This window comes from Oncorhynchus masou, chromosome 29 (assembly GCF_036934945.1).
Source record: "Oncorhynchus masou masou isolate Uvic2021 chromosome 29, UVic_Omas_1.1, whole genome shotgun sequence".
Lineage (NCBI taxonomy): Eukaryota > Metazoa > Chordata > Actinopteri > Salmoniformes > Salmonidae > Oncorhynchus > Oncorhynchus masou.
In genome coordinates this window covers 14,221,274-14,238,944 of record NC_088240.1, presented here as the reverse complement: position 1 = coordinate 14,238,944, position 17,671 = coordinate 14,221,274, and the positions used below count along the sequence as shown (strand labels likewise).

The 17,671-nt window shown below is 47.9% G+C and overlaps 1 protein-coding gene across 2 annotated transcripts; it reads right to left on the bottom strand.

Annotated features, from left to right (window-relative positions):
- Positions 1 to 2,389: 2,389 nt before the first annotated feature.
- Positions 2,390 to 16,905, bottom strand: rnaseh2b (ribonuclease H2, subunit B). Of its 2 annotated transcripts, XM_064944088.1 has the most exons (11): positions 16,716 to 16,905; positions 16,187 to 16,258; positions 15,898 to 16,005; positions 15,719 to 15,795; positions 13,391 to 13,505; positions 13,031 to 13,095; positions 10,848 to 10,953; positions 5,094 to 5,175; positions 4,668 to 4,713; positions 4,219 to 4,296; positions 2,390 to 2,970 (listed from the first exon to the last, which is right to left on the bottom strand). In XM_064944088.1, the coding sequence occupies exons 1-11, from the start codon at positions 16,777 to 16,779 to the stop codon at positions 2,860 to 2,862; spliced, it is 924 nt and encodes a 307-aa protein (XP_064800160.1). In that variant the 5' UTR covers positions 16,780 to 16,905; the 3' UTR covers positions 2,390 to 2,859. The 2 variants fall into 2 exon arrangements, with proteins under 2 accessions (XP_064800160.1, XP_064800161.1); XM_064944089.1 differs by lacking the exon at positions 4,219 to 4,296.
- Between the last annotated feature and the right edge of the window lie 766 nt (positions 16,906 to 17,671).

Here is a 17,671-nt window from a genome sequence, read left to right as displayed (position 1 = left end):
AACCCATCCACCTGCACAAAGTGGTTGATTTCTCCTTCCAGACCTCGCGACATGTGCGCAGCTGGTAAGGAATTGGTGGGGAAACACTGTAATATGGAAAGTAGCATGCAGTGAGAGAGATGTGAGAGGAGTAGGTTGACTAGAGGAAGGAGGAACTGAGAGAACAGGAGTAAACAGGGTGGAGAGTGGCTGCCAACAATGACATGAGAAATTCTGTCATTATTTTGGCATTAATACATTTGCAAAGTTTTTTTTAAATATGATTGAGTTAACAAAGCCGCATACAAACATGGTCTCTCTATTTTGCTTTCTTAAAGCAGCTCCAAAATGCAGGTGTTTCAGCCTGGCTCAGTGCTACCTGTGGTGGTGGGGCAGCCAGCCGAATATATGCCGTGTAGGGGATGGTAATGTTCTCTAGTTGCGCCGTGATTGGCTCAGTGTTCTGTCACTCATGGAGACACTGTCACAGCAAAATCTACAGGGATAGCTCCAAAATTCAATCCCCTTGGGTGCTGCCATAGAGTTACATTAGAAGTGCCCATCCAAGAAGGTTCAAGGTCATTTACCACAGATAAAATTAAGTCAAATCACGTTATATCTACCATAGCTTTGATTGGACTGATCATGTCAACATCATAATTTCAAAATCTCAGCTAGCAAGTTAGACAGGCAGTCACCATCATGAATCACATCAATCTACTGGCAAATCCTTTTTATCCTTGTAATATGAAGATAAATTATAGATAAAATATATTCGTGCTCATCGGCCATAAACATTACACAAGTTGGAAATCGCAAATTCAACGATGAGTGGTTTGGAAGGAATCAGTGGCTAACTGCAAGCGTTGCAATGCAATCCTTAGCCTGCTATTTAGTGGAGTGGGTGTGTTGTCCAAGTCTGGGTTTAAGGGTCTCTTTTCCAAGCTTAAAAGGATAACGATTCAACACCATGGGCCAGAAAAGTTTGAATACATTGGCCATGCTATCAATCTAGCATGACTTCTGCCGCGTTCAAAACAACTGGAAACTCAGAAATGGGAAATCTCAGACTACAGTGAGGGGGAACGAGCTCCGACTCATCCAACTCAGAATTCCAAGTAGGGAACTAGGGACTCTTTCTAGAGCTCTGACCTGAAGATCACTGATGTCATGATTCAACCTTGTTTTTTCAGAGTTCCTAGTTGTCTTCAAAGCAACAAAAATCCAGAGAATGCCAGACTTTGATGACAAAATTTGCCCACACGGACCACTGCGCCAACTTCCTGTTAAAGTGAGCACAGCACAAGTTGAGTCCAAAAACGCTGCTGCATAAATTATGTAATATGCCAGGGTAATGTGTATACTGTAACTAAGAAAGTAATATAAAGTGTATGTTGTGTAGTAAGCTGTTAGTAGCACATGTGCCACACCCCAATAATTTGGTCACTTTCCCCCTCATAACTTAGCCTACTGTTCTGACTTGGTCATGCACAATGTAGCCTATTGCCTGTTTTAGAGAAATTGAATCAGTGAATATTGTAAGAGCTTTCATATGCCCCCTTTATTTATCTTACAGATCTGACTGTACAGGGAGAAAACTGTTTAAGCAAGTCAGCCATATCAGCTATGTTTTTTAAAAGGCAGTAAACGAGGCTGAATTAACTGTTTCGCAGCCAGACAAGGCCCTGCTGATAGCCAGGTGTAGCAGTGATAAGGATTCACTCCATGGTGCTGAAAAGAAAGCTCTACTGTTGGGACAGCTTTATGTAGGCCCAGTTTGTGGGTACCGTTTGTCGCCGTTATAGTGCAATTAAATGTATTGTTTAGTGTTGTGTAGTGGCTTTGCTGGCACGCATTAGAAATATGTATTTTTGTCCCACCAAGATTTACATGCTAAAATCGCCACTGCTACAGGGGGAACATAGAAATGGTGTCTGCCAGAGCAGAGGCACCTGTCCTGACAACATCTGTTGGCTTTTCACATTTTTAATCCTGGCGGCCTAATAGACCAGTCTGCTGCGGCCCCTGTGACTGGTACCTGATCCACAAACGGCTGTGCGTAACTTGGGACAGCGTAATGCCCATCCTGGTGGGCATAACTCCTACTGGTTATCTACAGTAATCTGAGACCACATGTTGTACTCCTACTGGTTATCTACAGTAATCTGAGACCACATGTTGTATTCCTACTGGTTATCTACAGTAATCTGAGCACGCAGTAAAGAAAAGAGTGGGAGCAGCAAGTTTGAACATGTACCATCATATACTCCAACCTTGAAAGAATAGTAACTATTCATTATCTTAGGCTTTTTCCCCTGCCTCTCAATGCACTTCGCTCCAGATGAGTTTCCTGCATCATCCCTATTGTCTGGAGATTCAACCCTTTTCAAGGACAAAAAAAGGGGACAAAAATTGTTATTTTCTTTATTACCAAAAGCACATGTGTGCGTGCACACACACTGTAGACACACAGACCGACACACACACACCGACAGACACACTACTCACACAGTAGACACGCACACCGACAGGAATAAACACTACACCGACACACACACCGACCGGCACACACTGACAGACACACACTATAGACACGCACACCGACACACACTGTAGACACACACCGACAGGCACACACACACTAGAAACCGACCGACCGACACACACACAAACAGAGGCCGAACGACACACACACAGAGACCGACAGACACACACACACTGTAGACACGCACACCGGCAGACACACACACACACCAGCAGACACACACACACACACACACAGAGACCGACAGAAACACACACCGACCTACAGACAGACAAACACACACACTGTATACACGCACACCGACAGACACACAAACTGCTGTATCATCCTAACATTCATTTTTTCTCTGCCTTGCCCTTGGGGCTGAAGAAGGCCGACATGCTCTTCATGCCTGTTTTGTCCACCTTGGCCAGGGTCTTCTGTGCAGCACTCATCTTCTTGGGCGGCTGGAGGACGAGAAAAGAGAGTCAATAGCATTGCTCATCCGCCTTGAGTGAAGACGGCTGAAACATTATTACATATCAGCGTGACTCATTTCCAGACAGAGGTTACTTGGCCTCTGCACTGCATTGCTTTAAACTGCAATCACGTAGACTGGTTTAGCTTGACAGAAAATTATATACAGGGCTCTAAAATACATTTATATACAGGGCTCTAAAACACATTTATATACAGGGCTGTAAAATACATTTATACACAGGGCTCTAAAATACATTTATATACAGGGCTCTAAAATACATTTATATGCAGGGCTCTAAAATACATTTTAGTTGATAGCACTGCTGCTCCCAATTTAAAGTTAGGAGCACCACATCAAATTTAGCAGCCCCAGAAAATGTTTTTATTGATAGACTGTAAATCAATGTAAATTCTAGCTTCTGCTGAAGCACATGTTGTTCCCTAGAAACTAATACGAAACACTGTAAATTAGTTTAACTAAAATATTGATACAAATACCTGTCATTGAAATGAAAAAGAGTTGTGAAATATTAGGTTTCTACTATTTCCTACTGAGATGCACTACACAGACAACTGTACACTGTGTTTAAGAATGTCAGGTTTGTGATGAGGACATGCAAATCTGTCATTCAATCATTGCTATGATCATTGATCACCTGAAGAAGCTGTGCCTTTTCCTTTCTTTTCTTTTCCCTTCCTGCCCCCACGTCTGGATATACTGTTAAAGTTACCAGGTCCAGGTTGTTAACGAGCTAGCTAATGAGGTAACGTCACTGATCAAGGTGCTAACGACCCGCGACATGGTGTATGAATGTAAAATGCGGCCTGCTAATGGAGATGCATCTCCCAAAAAACGTAGCGGCAGTAATACAGGTCACAACTTTTGAATGGTTTGGGCTAGAGACGCTTGTTTCTCCAGGGCACCGGGAAACAGCGGTACAGCAAAGCCTAATCATTACTTTTGGGGACGATTTTTTTTCCTAGATGGTGCTCCTAAATCAAAATTGAATGTCACGCAGCGAAATATTTAGGAGCATATGTGACCAAAATGGTTGCACTTCAGAGCCCTGTAAACGTATATGTATGATGTAGGCATGACTATAAAACCAAAAAGACATGAGATTTAGCTATAAAACTACCAATAAAACTGTTAGAGAAAAAAATGCCTGCAAGAGTCCCCCCGCCTCATTTCTCTCCTTGGTCCCTTCGTGCAGACTGCCCCTAATCTCACTCACTTTGCGGGAGAAATCGGAGCTGTTGAATTTGGTGTAGTCCTCTCCTGCCTCCAATGGTTTGTCAGTCAGTTTCCGCTTCTGCCGACCGAACACGGCACTTACAGTTAGCCGTACTTTCCACTCAGAACACCAACCATCACATCCCAGACACACGGCACAGACAAGCCAGGGACACGCAAGATACCATGACTACCGCAAACCCACCAACACACGTGAAACAGGAATAAAAACACACTAATCTACTGCTACACTGCAACCATCAGGTGAATGTCAATAGAACACAGTTGAAAAGCCACTGGTGCTGCAATATCTAAAAGCAAGCAGTAAATTGAAAAAAATGCCAAAAATTTGACCAAATAAATAAAACACATAACTTGGAACAAATATACTGAAAACAAATATAACTACAGTGTGAAGACACAAATTCAAAAAGAAGCTGGAGAAAATACCTTTGAGGGAGGCTCCACCTCCTTAGGACTTGAGAGCTCAGGTAACCTGTCAGGAGGAAACTGAAGGATTACTGACTCACCATCAAACTGTTACACACTAACAATACTGCTTAATGTGATACCTTCAGTACTATCATGGTCTTAATATAACAATCTGGCACTTGAATCACCAGTACATTTCCAGTCAAAGTGATGCCATGGGCCCTGCACTGTGTGGGATATGTTTTGAAAATAACTGTCAGTGAGTTCTTTGAATTCTGTGGTGACGGTCTCAAACCGCCCACTCATCTGCAGTTTTGGGGGCGGTTTCCATTAACTAAAAATGACCCAGTGGCAGTTACAATGAAGCTACATGAAAATGTAATTCTAGATTGTGCTTTTAACATTAATACATAAAAACGAAGTATAGTCCATGTGTGTACATACTGGAGATGCTTGAGGAGGGCTTTGCTCAGGTCTTCACTGATATACTCAGATATCAGGCCATGGGCATACCGCAGGTAGTCCTCTGTGTGGTTATGAATAGAGGGCGTGAGAGTGTTAATACCACAGCATCTCTTTATACACTTCATTACACAATTATAACCTTCCTATTGATATCACAGAAAACTGGGTTTACAATCTGAGCTTGTGTGAAACTCAATGTAAAACAGGAATTGGCTAAGTCTGCTGTGCTAGGTCCTGGGGCATGGCTAGGTCCTGGGGCGTAACTAGGTCCTGGAGCGTAGCTAGGTCCTGGGGCGCAGCTAGGTCCTGGGGCGCAGCTAGGTCCTGGGGCGCAGCTAGGTCCTGGGGCGTAGCTAGGTCCTGGGGCATGGCTAGGTCCTGGGGCGTAACTAGGTCCTGGGGCATGGCTAGGTCCTGGGGCGTAACTAGGTCCTGGAGCGTAGCTAGATCCTGGGGCGCAGCTAGGTCCTGGGGCGCAGCTAGGTCCTGGGGCGCAGCTAAGTCCTGGGGCGTAGCTAAGTCCTGGGGCGTAGCTAGGTCCTGGAGCGTAGCTAGGTCCTGGGGCGCAGCTAGGTCCTGGGGCGCAGCTAGGTCCTGGGGCATGGCTAGGTCCTGGGGCGTAGCTAGGTCCTGGAGCATGGCTAGGTCCTAGGGCGTAGCTAGGTCCTGGAGCGTAGCTAGGTCCTGGGGCGTAACTAGGTCCTGGGGCATGGCTAGGTCCTGGAGCGTAGCTAGGTCCTGGGGCATGGCTAGGTCCTGGGGCGTAACTAGGTCCTGGGGCGCAGCTAAGTCCTGGGGCGTAGCTAAGTCCTGGGGCATGGCTAGGTCCTGGGGCGTAACTAGGTCCTGGGGCGTAACTAGGTCCTGGGGCGTAGCTAGGTCCTGGGGCATGGCTAGGTCCTGGGGCGTAACTAGGTCCTGGGGCGCAGCTAGGTCCTGGGGCATGGCTAGGTCCTGGGGCGTAACTAGGTCCTGGGGCGCAGCTAGGTCCTGGGGCATGGCTAGGTCCTGGGGCAGCTAGGTCCTGGGGCATGGCTAGGTCCTGGGGCGCAGCAAGTCCTGGGCGTAGGTCCTGGGGCGTAGCTAGGTCCTGGGGCGTAGCTAGGTCCTGGGGCGCAGCTAGGTCCTGGGGCATGGCTAGGTCCTGGGGCATAGCTAGGTCCTGGAGCATGGCAGGGTCCTAGGGCGTAGCTAGGTCCTGGAGCGTAGCTAGGTCCTGGGGCGTAACTAGGTCCTGGGGCATGGCTAGGTCCTGGAGCGTAGCTAGGTCCTGGGGCATGGCTCCTGGGCGTAACTAGGTCCTGGGGCGCAGCTAAGTCCTGGGGCGTAGCTAAGTCCTGGGGCATGGCTAGGTCCTGGGGCGTAACTAGGTCCTGGGGCGTAACTAGGTCCTGGGGCGTAGCTAGGTCCTGGGGCATGGCTAGGTCCTGGGGCGTAACTAGGTCCTGGGGCGCAGCTAGGTCCTGGGGCATGGCTAGGTCCTGGGGCGTAACTAGGTCCTGGGGCGTAACTAGGTCCTGGGGCGCAGCTAGGTCCTGGGGCATGGCTAGGTCCTGGGGCGTAACTAGGTCCTGGGGCGCAGCTAAGTCCTGGGGCGTAGCTAAGTCCTGGGGCGTAGCTAGGTCCTGGAGCGTAGCTAGGTCCTGGGGCGCAGCTAGGTCCTGGGGCATGGCTAGGTCCTGGGGCGTAGCTAGGTCCTGGAGCATGGCTAGGTCCTAGGGCGTAGCTAGGTCCTGGAGCGTAGCTAGGTCCTGGGGCGTAACTAGGTCCTGGGGCATGGCTAGGTCCTGGGGCGTAACTAGGTCCTGGAGCGTAGCTAGGTCCTGGGGCGTATCTAGGTCCTGGGGCGTAGCTAGGTCCTGGGGCATAGCTAGGTCCTGGGGCGTAACTAGGTCCTGGGGCGTAGCTAAGTCCTGGGGCATGGCTAGGTCCTGGGGCGTAACTAGGTCCTGGGGCGTAACTAGGTCCTGGAGCGTAGCTAGGTCCTGGGGCATGGCTAGGTCCTGGGGCGTAACTAGGTCCTGGGGCGCAGCTAGGTCCTGGGGCATGGCTAGGTCCTGGGGCGTAACTAGGTCCTGGGGCGTAACTAGGTCCTGGGGCGCAGCTAGGTCCTGGGGCATGGCTAGGTCCTGGGGCGGCTAGGTCCTGGGGCGCAGCTAGGTCCTGGGGCATGGCTAGGTCCTGGGGCATGGCTAGGTCCTGGGGCGCAGCTAGGTCCTGGGGCGCAGCTAAGTCCTGGGGCGTAGCTAGGTCCTGGAGCGTAGCTAGGTCCTGGGGCGCAGCTAGGTCCTGGGGCATGGCTAGGTCCTGGGGCGTAGCTAGGTCCTGGAGCATGGCAGGGTCCTGGGGCGTAGCTAGGTCCTGGAGCGTAGCTAGGTCCTGGGGCGTAACTAGGTCCTGGGGCATGGCTAGGTCCTGGAGCGTAGCTAGGTCCTGGGGCATGGCTAGGTCCTGGGGCGTAACTAGGTCCTGGGGCGCAGCTAAGTCCTGGGGCGTGGCTAAGTCCTGGGGCATGGCTAGGTCCTGGGGCGTAACTAGGTCCTGGGGCGTAACTAGGTCCTGGGGCGCGCTAAGTCCTGGGGCGTAGGTCCTGGGGCATGGCTAGGTCCTGGGGCGTAACTAGGTCCTGGGGCGCAGCTAGGTCCTGGGGCATGGCTAGGTCCTGGGGCGTAACTAGGTCCTGGGGCGTAACTAGGTCCTGGAGCGTAGCTAGGTCCTGGGGCATGGCTAGGTCCTGGGGCGTAACTAGGTCCTGGGGCGCAGCTAAGTCCTGGGGCGTAGCTAAGTCCTGGGGCGTAGCTAGGTCCTGGAGCGTAGCTAGGTCCTGGGGCGCAGCTAGGTCCTGGGGCATGGCTAGGTCCTGGGGCGTAGCTAGGTCCTGGAGCATGGCTAGGTCCTAGGGCGTAGCTAGGTCCTGGAGCGTAGCTAGGTCCTGGGGCGTAACTAGGTCCTGGGGCATGGCTAGGTCCTGGGGCGTAACTAGGTCCTGGAGCGTAGCTAGGTCCTGGGGCGTATCTAGGTCCTGGGGCGTAGCTAGGTCCTGGGGCGTATCTAGGTCCTGGGGCGTAGCTAAGTCCTGGGGCGTAGCTAAGTCCTGGGGCATGGCTAGGTCCTGGGGCGTAACTAGGTCCTGGGGCGTAACTAGGTCCTGGGCGTAGCTATAGTCCTGGGGCATGGCTAGGTCCTGGGGCGTAACTAGGTCCTGGGGCAGCTAGGTCCTGGGGCATGGCTAGGTCCTGGGGCGTAACTAGGTCCTGGGGCGTAACTAGGTCCTGGGGCGCAGCTGGTCCTGGGGCATGGCTAGGTCCTGGGGCGTAACTAGGTCCTGGGGCGCAGCTAGGTCCTGGGGCATGGCTAAAACCTGGGGCATGGCTAGGTCCTGGGGCCATTTGCTGGTCCTGAGAAGAGAAAAAATCCTGGGGCGTAGCTTTAAGTCCTGGGGCGAATATTTAGGTCCTGGAGCGTAGCTTCAGGTCCTGGGGCGAATAGGTCCTGGGGCATGGCTAGGTCCTGGGGCGTTAGCTAGGTCCTGGAGCATGGCAGGGTCCTAGGGCGTAGCTAGGTCCTGGAGCGTAGCTAGGTCCTGGGGCGTAACTAGGTCCTGGGGCATGGCTAGGTCCTGGAGCGTAGCTAGGTCCTGGGGCATGGCTAGGTCCTGGGGCGTAACTAGGTCCTGGGGCGCAGCTAAGTCCTGGGGCGTAGCTAAGTCCTGGGGCATGGCTAGGTCCTGGGGCGTAACTAGGTCCTGGGGCGTAACTAGGTCCTGGAGCGTAGCTAGGTCCTGGGGCATGGCTAGGTCCTGGGGCGTAACTAGGTCCTGGGGCGCAGCTTAGGTCCTGGGGCATGGCTAGGTCCTGGGGCAATGGTCCTGGGGCGCAGCTAAGTCCTGGGGCGTGCTGTCCTGGGGCGTTTAGCTGGTCCTGGAGCGTAGCTAGGTCCTGGGGGCAGCTATTCCTGGGGCATGGCTAAATGTCCTGGGGCTGACTAGGTCCTGGAGCATGGCTAGGTCCTGGGGCGTAACTGGTCCTGGAGCGTTAGGTCCTGGGGCGAAAGGTCCTGGGGCATGGCTAGGTCCTGGGGCGTAACTAGGTCCTGGAGCGTAGCTAGGTCCTGGGGCGTATCTAGGTCCTGGGGCGTAGCTAGGTCCTGGGGCGTATCTAGGTCCTGGGGCGTAGCTAGGTCCTGGGGCGTATCTAGGTCCTGGGGCGTAGCTAGGTCCTGGGTGTATCTAGGTCCTGGGACGTAGCTAGGGTCCTTGGGAATATGTACAAAATATAGCCCAAAATGTGCATGCGCCAGTTCATGCAAAAGTTGGCATTCTCACGTCAACTAAATTGCTCACCTCTCCGCAAACTATAGACTATGAGTACACATCTCTGCTAGTGGTTGAAATATTGTATTGCAAGCTGGGAAGTAAGTATTTTGTGCAAATGGAGGAAATTATGAAAAGCTTGTTCATAAATAAAACAGGAAAACATATGAACAAGAATTCAGCCATTTGCTGTTAGTGAGAAGAGAAAAAATATATATCTGTAGAATTTAAGATAGACATACGAATATTTATCCTATTTAGTTTATTTTCATAACCATTGGAGAATAAATGATTCACCTTTTTTGGCCGTGATGGGTTTATATTCCCGAAGAAGCCATACAACAAACGACCATGCACATCTCATTTAACCTCGTAGCCGAGGAAATAAATAGGCATTCAAGTTTTCAATCCCATAGAGAGCACATTTTATAATACAGTCAAATTTAACATTGAAGTAGGCCTATGTATACTACTGCAAGTACTGTAAATACATTTTATTTTGAGTAGCCGGCCCTTGACAATGTCTCAGAATTTGCGTGCTGTCCATCATGTTTAGGTTGGTGGAAGAGTGGATGGAGAACATTGCTGAATCTAAATGTTCTACTGACAGGTCCACAACAAGTTGCCGTTGTTTTCTCATTCACAAACTGACACAAGCCATTCCCCACAGCAGAAATTACTGCTAAAGACTCAAACAGTCTGCCAACACAGTAAGTAGACCGGTAGCTTACGTAAAATATTTGACAGTATGGGTAGGCCACAGTATCGCTGTGTAATATGAGCATGACATCATAGCCTATTTAATCTCAGAGCCTATTTTTTTATTTAACTTTATTTAACTAGGCAAGTCAGTTAAGAACAAATTCTTACTTTCAATGACAGCCTAGGAACAGTGGGTTAACTGCCTGTTCAGGGGCAGAACGACAGATTTGTCAGCTCAGGGGTTTGAACTTGCAACCTTCCGGTTACTAGTCCAACACTCTAACCACTAGGTTACCCTGCTGCCCCTATACCAAGTCAGGACATAGAAAAACAATATTCTACTGACAAACTAAATATTGAACAACAATTCATATTTTTTTTATGCTGTGGCCAAATGCCAATAGTTACAAATTATACAGCAAATGATAAGCGTCATATTCATCATAAATGGTGAATGGAGGGTTTTTACGACAGATAAATTATCACAGGTGATTTATAACAGGAATGCACCAAGTATAGAATCTAAATATTTTTGCTTAGTCTTTTCAGAAATGGCGCACGCAGATATTTAGTGTGAAATGTATGAAACAGTTATAAATGAGACCCTGATCTCTACAAGGGGTTTGGTGCCATCCTCTGGTTCATGTTATGTATGCAGGCCAGGGAGAGCATGCCCAGGTATATAGTACTGGACCAGACTGGACCTGGGCTTGACTCACCTTCCTGGGTCTCTGACTCCTGCTTGACTCGGACATACGTCGTGGACTTTACTCCCTCTCCCACTGAGACGTTACTCTTTCTGAGGGTCTTCACTGTCCTCTCAGCCTGGAACAGCAGAGACACAGCAAGACCAACACACAGTTAACGCTGTCACATCTACTGGCCATTCCCTACTCCTCCACTGGGAACCCACAGCATGACCATTCCCCACTCCTCTCCTGGGAACCCACAGCATGACCATTCCCCACTCCTCTCCTGGGAACCCACAGCATGACCATTCCCTACTCCTCTCCTGGGAACCCACAGCATGACCATTCCCTACTCCTCCACTGGGAACCCACAGCATGACCATTCCCCACTCCTCTCCTGGGAACCCACAGCATGACCATTCCCTACTCCTCTCCTGGGAACCCACAGCATGACCATTCCCTACTCCTCCACTGGGAACCCACAGCATGACCATTCCCCACTCCTCTCCTGGGAACCCACAGCATGACCATTCCCCACTCCTCTCCTGGGAACCCACAGCATGACCATTCCCTACTCCTCTCCTGGGAACCCACAGCATGACCATTCCCTACTCCTCTCCTGGGAACCCACAGCATGACCATTCCCTACTCCTCCCCTGGGAACCCACAGCATGACCATTCCCTACTCCTCTCCTGGGAACCCACAGCATGACCATTCCCCACTCCTCTCCTGGGAACCCACAGCATGACCATTCCCTACTCCTCCCCTGGGAACCCACAGCATGACCATTCCCCACTCCTCTCCTGGGAACCCACAGCATGACCATTCCCTACTCCTCCCCTGGGAACCCACAGCATGACCATTCCCTACTCCTCTCCTGGGAACCCACAGCATGACCATTCCCCACTCCTCTCCTGGGAACCCACAGCATGACCATTCCCCACTCCTCCCTGGGAACCCACAGCATGACCATTCCCTACTCCTCCCTGGGAACCCACAGCATGACCATTCCCTACTCCTCTCCTGGGAACCCACAGCATGACCATTCCCTACTCCTCCCCTGGGAACCCACAGCATGACCATTCCCTACTCCTCTCCTGGGAACCCACAGCATGACCATTCCCTGACTCCTCTCCTGGGAACCCACAGCATGACCATTCCCTACTCCTCCCCTGGGAACCCACAGCATGACCATTCCCTACTACTCCCCTGGGAATTCCCTACGCCACCAGCATGACCATTCCCTACACCTGGGGGTCCTGGGAACCCACAGCATGACCATTCCCTGGGGGTACTCCTCCCCTGGGAACCCACAGCATGACCATTCCCTACTCCTCCCCTGGGAACCCACAGCATGACCATTCCACACTACTCTCCTGGGAACTGGGCCATCCAATATGGGATACTGGGACACCTGGGGGCTGATTATTAAGGGGATACTAGGACACCTGGGGGTAGATCCACAGGGGATAGGACACATGTGGGTACTGGGCCAATCCACAGGGGGTACTGGGACACCTGGGGGTACTGGGTCTATCCATAGGGGGTACTAGGACACCTGGGGGTAATTGGCCTATCCACAGGGGATACTAGGACACCTGGGGGTACTGGGCCTATCCACAGGGGGTACTGGGACACCTGGGGGTACTGGGTCTATCCACAGGGGATACTGGGACACCTGGGGGTACTGGGCCTATCCACAGGGGGTACTGGGACACCTGGGGGTACTGGGCCTATCCACAGGGGGTACTAGAGAAGAATCATGAGACCAATGGCCTGCTGGTAAAATGCACATGAGGGGGTACTTCAGGGGTCCTCCGGGCAGAGCAACATTCAGTTGGTGGTACAGAGTAACATTCAGTTGGTGGTATAGAGCAACATTCAGTTGATGGTACAGATCAACATTCAGTTGTGGTACAGAGTAACATTCAGTTAGTGGTACAGAGTAACATTCAGTTGGTGGTACAGAGTAACATTCAGTTGGTGGTACAGAGTAACATTCAGTTGGTGGTACAGAGTAACATTCAGTTAGTGGTACAGAGTAACATTCAGTTGGTGGTACAGAGTAACATTCAGTTGGTGGTACAGAGTAACATTCAGTTGGTGGTATAAGAGTAACATTCAGTTGGTGGTACAGGAACTGAAAAAGGTTGGGAACCACTGCAATAGAGGATGATATGGGCATATGCAGCTCATAGTGATCAACGTGTACCTTTTTCTTTAACCATTCCATGGTCCTCTCCTGGCTGTAGCGCTGAAACTTCTGACTGCCCACCTCTGAAGGAGCAGCACAAAGAGCATGTATAACACCTGAGACCACCACATTACACTTGTATTCTGTGTGCACGTTCTTAGAAAATCAGAAACAATGTGACAAGAGTGCTGCAGTCTCTGAGGATCTGATATACACATTTAATCCAGCAACCATTCATGTGCGCTTCAGACTGACGTATGAGTGAGAAGATAATTATTGGGTTGAGAGGGGTCGTAATCAGAGTTTGATAGTTGATTGTTTCTGAGGAGCACATTAACTTTCAACAGTTTGTATCTGCTGAACACAGTGACCTCTGACCTTTCTCCTCAGCCACATGGTGCAGGGAGGCCTGGGAGCGTGTGCAGCTCAGCAGCCTGGTGCATGCTGGGAAGTCCTCGTCCATCACTACCTGGTCCACTGGCTGGAACTTCCCCTACAGCAGAACACAGAGAAATTAAATCACAAAAAGAAGAAGACAGATGACATCACAAAAGGGCAGAAATGACCTTGCAGAGAGAAAGACCGAATGATATGTCATCACAATGACCGAACAGAGATGGAATCACACAGGACAGAGATGACATCACAAAGAGAGAAGGACAGGACATCGCAAAGAGAGATAGATGAAATCACAAAGGGGGGACACGAGAGATCACAAAGAAAGAAAGACTGACAAAGATCATAAAGGGGGAGAGATGAAGATGCAATAATACCAATTAACTTAATTTCAAAAGTGAGTACGGTCTTATGGCCTTACCTTAGGGTGTCTACCCAGAGTGTGTGAAAAAGCACTTTGGTGTTGCCATTTAATAACCTTTTGTTATAAAATAAATTTTACCAAGACAAATATAATTCATGTTCTGAACTATTCAGTGGGCTCTTTCTCTGAAATAGCATTAACATTATGTCCAAAAAGTCTGATTTCGTAACCTAATACATCTGATAATAAGCACTGAGCTCTGTTAGCAGAGAGGTGTAGCTTTAGCTGCAAAACTTTTCAGGATTTTACATTGTGGTCGTCGTCTTCCAAGTTGTTTCCATGGGTCGCAAAACTTTGGCAGGACATGAGCTGAATTAAATGTAAAAGGCTTGAACATAAAAAAAAAACAGGAACTCTGCATTAGAGGTCGACTGATGGCATTTTTGAACGCCGATTATGGCCGATTACATTGCAATCCACGAGGAGACTGCGTGGCAGGCTGACCACCTGTTACGCGAGTGCAACCAGGAGCCAAGGTAAGTTGCTAGCTAGCATAAAACGTATCTTATAAAAAATAATCAATCTTAACATAATCACTAGTTAACTACACATGGTTGATGATATTACTATTACCAAGCTTGTCCTGCATTGCATATAATCAAATGCGGTGCTTGTTAATTTATCATCGAATCACAGCCTACTTCGCCAAACGGGTGATGAGCACATTCGCGAAAAAAGCACAATCATTGCACCAATGTACCTAACCATAAACATCAATGACTTTCTTAAAATCAATACACAAGTATATATTTTTAAACCTACATATTTAGTTAAAATTAATTAATTTTAGCAGGCAATATTAACTAGGGAAATTGTGTCACTTCTCTTGCATTCAGTGCAAGCAGAATCAGGGTACATGCAGCAGTTTGGGCTGCCTGGCTCGTTGCGAACTGTGTGAAGACAATTTCTTCCTAAATTTTACATAATTATGACATAACATTGAAGGTTGTGTAATGTAACAGCAATATTTAGACTTAGGGTTGCCACCCGTTCAATAAAATACAGAACGGTTCCGTATTTCACTGAAAGAAAAAATGTTTTGTTTTCGAAATGAGCTCCTAAAGTTTGCGGCTCTCCTTTATTTTCAAGTTTTCTATTCCGCTAGCCAGCACCTCGCCTAAATAGGTGTGTGTTTCTTTTCCTTCTAGAGTTTCCGGATTTGACCATATTAATGACCAAAGGCTCGTATTTCTGTGTTTATTATTATATTATAATTAAGTCTATGATTTGATATTTGATAGAGCGTCTGACTGAGCGATGGTAGGCAGCAGCAGGCTTAAAAGCATTCATTCAAACAGCACTTTCCTGAGTTTGCCAGCAGCTCTTTGCAATGCTTGTAGCACAGAGCTGTTTATGACTTCAAGCCTATCAACTCCCGAGATTAGGCTGGCAATACTATAGTGCCTATAAGACCATCCAATAGTAAAAGGTATATAAAATACAAATGGTATAGAAATAGTCCTATAATTCCCATAACTACAACCTAAAACTTCTTAACTGGGAATATTGAAGACCACCAGCTTTCATATGGTCTTATGTTCTGAGCAAGGAACTTAAACGTTAGCTTTTTTACATGGCACATATTGCACTTTTACTTTCTTCTCCAACACTTTGTTTTTACATTATTTCAACCAAATTGAACATGTTTAATTATTTGAGACTAAATGTATTTTATTTATGTATTATATTAAGTTAAAATAAAGGTGTTCATTCAGTACTGTTGTAATTGTCATTATTAATATATATATAAAAATCGTTGGATTACACGGATTATGAAAGAGACATGAGGTTTGAACATTGGTTTTCTTGGAGGATTATCTACACAATAAAGATAGTATTTTGCACATTGGTCAAAAAACGTGTTTTTGATTGGACACACTACTTACCTCTTCACCCGCTTTGATCAAGTAGGGCAACAGTAGGTAGAGGGGATCCATTGGAGTGACATACAGAAGTCTCCCATCTGTTCAAAATCAAATAAAACATTTGAATCTTCAACACCACAATGTACTCCATGTATTAAGACTGGTTAAGCTTAACTACCTATCATCTGATTGGAAATTACCTCGCTGTACTGTCTGGCCAATGAACCAGGAGTGGAAGTCCTCGTTGAAGGCTTTGACCTCATACAGCTGCATATCACCACTGCCCAACAGGTACAAAGACGCTGCATCTAGAAAAGTACAAATAGATAACTAGCTAATTCCACTAGATAGAGTAAAGAAAAAGCTAGCTACCACTTTTGAGAATGCTTTTTTTTCCAATGCGTTTGACTTTCATAGTTTTGCTTCGAATGATAGGTAGTTTACGTTGTGTTTCTGTGTAAAAATGTGCTATTGATGCTAACTAGCTACCTGTTGAAGGGTTCCTAAGCCGGATGAAAGTGGGCTCACTGTCATCTTTCTTTGGTGTTTCCAATGCAGAGTCTGTGTGGACAAAGAAATACACAAATACACGACATGCTGCTGCTGTTGTCACCGATGCAGACCACTGCTGGACGCGAAACTTTATTGCAAGTGGAACTGCTCCAGTTAGATAACGATGGATCTAGCTCTAGTTTAGATCACTGTAATATGGATTTATAGTTATCGTGAAGTTGCGCTAACTCGACTACGATGGATCATGCAACAACTGCCATTGTAGTAGCTGGAAATTGACAGTAACTTAGCTACATTATGTCTAAACTACTATAACGTTAACTACCTAACGTTACGTAGATGCCAGCTAGCTATTTAGTTAACAAGCGAAGGTTAGACCTCAGGTTAGATATACACATATTTGTTATACCACAGATATAACAATTACTGTTACAATATTAGGTTATGCACATATGAAACTGAAATTAGTAAACTAACGTTAGCTAGCTACAGTTGCCTAATTTACCTGCTGCAACAACAACCCATCTGTCGTTTTGTGAATGTGGTGTCCGCTTCTTTTTAGTGGTCATTTTGATCCCGGCTATCTAGCTAGTTAAAATGGCACGCAACAATTTAAAAGTGTATTTTTTTCAAGAAGATAGCGAGCTAGCTGGTTGTTGTCAGTGCAACAAATCAACGTCTCGTCAGCAGCACAAAAAAAGTACTTCCTGGTCACGGAATTTGGGAAATGTTAAAATAAAAGTCCCCCACGTAATAGTAGAAAAGTTTCAATAACCTGTAATTAATTACATATGACAATAATTAGAGTAACAGCAGCATAAAAGAGGGGGTTTGGTGGTGGGAGGGGGTGGGACACAATGCAAATAGTCCAGGTAGCCAATGTGCGGGGGGGCACTGGTTAGTCGGGCTAATTGAAATAATATGTACAACATGAATGTGTAGTTAAAATGGAATTCATTTGATTACCTGTGCAGGAGTCTTATGGCTTGGGGAAAAAGCTATTTAGAAGCATTTTGGTCCTAGATTCGGTGCTCCAGTACCACTTGTGGTAGCAGAGAAAATAGTGTATGACTGGGGTGGCTGGGGTCTTTGACAATTTGTAGGGCCTTCCTGTGACACCGCCTGGTGTAGAGGTCCTGGATAGCATTCAGCTTAGCCCCAGTGATGTACTGGGCCGTACACACTACCCTCTGTAGTGCCTTGCAGTCAGAGGCTGAGCAGTTGCCATACCAGGAAGTGATGCAACCAGTCAGAATGCTCTCGATGGTGCAGCTGCAGAACCATTTGAGGATCTGAGGACCCATGCAAAATCTTTTCAGTCTCCTGAAGGGGAATAGGTTTTGTTGTGCCCTCTTCACGACTGTCTTAGTGTGCTTGGACCATGTTATTTTTTATTTTATTTTTTCCTTCTTTTTTTTAGAGGGAGGATCAGCTTAATATTGTGTAAAGAATGTTGCTTCC

Bases quoted from the DNA above. Each gene is read 5' to 3' on its own strand.
- rnaseh2b (XM_064944088.1), bottom strand. From the start codon at position 16,779: ATGACCACTAAAAAGAAGCGGACACCACATTCACAAAACGACAGATGG. The intron at 16,006-16,186 runs GTAGCTAGTTAG...GTACTTTTCTAG, and splicing joins GCTTAGGAACCCTTCAACAG to ATGCAGCGTCTTTGTACCTG. The intron at 4,714-5,093 runs GTATGTACACAC...TCCTCCTGACAG, and splicing joins GCCCTCCTCAAGCATCTCCA to GTTACCTGAGCTCTCAAGTC.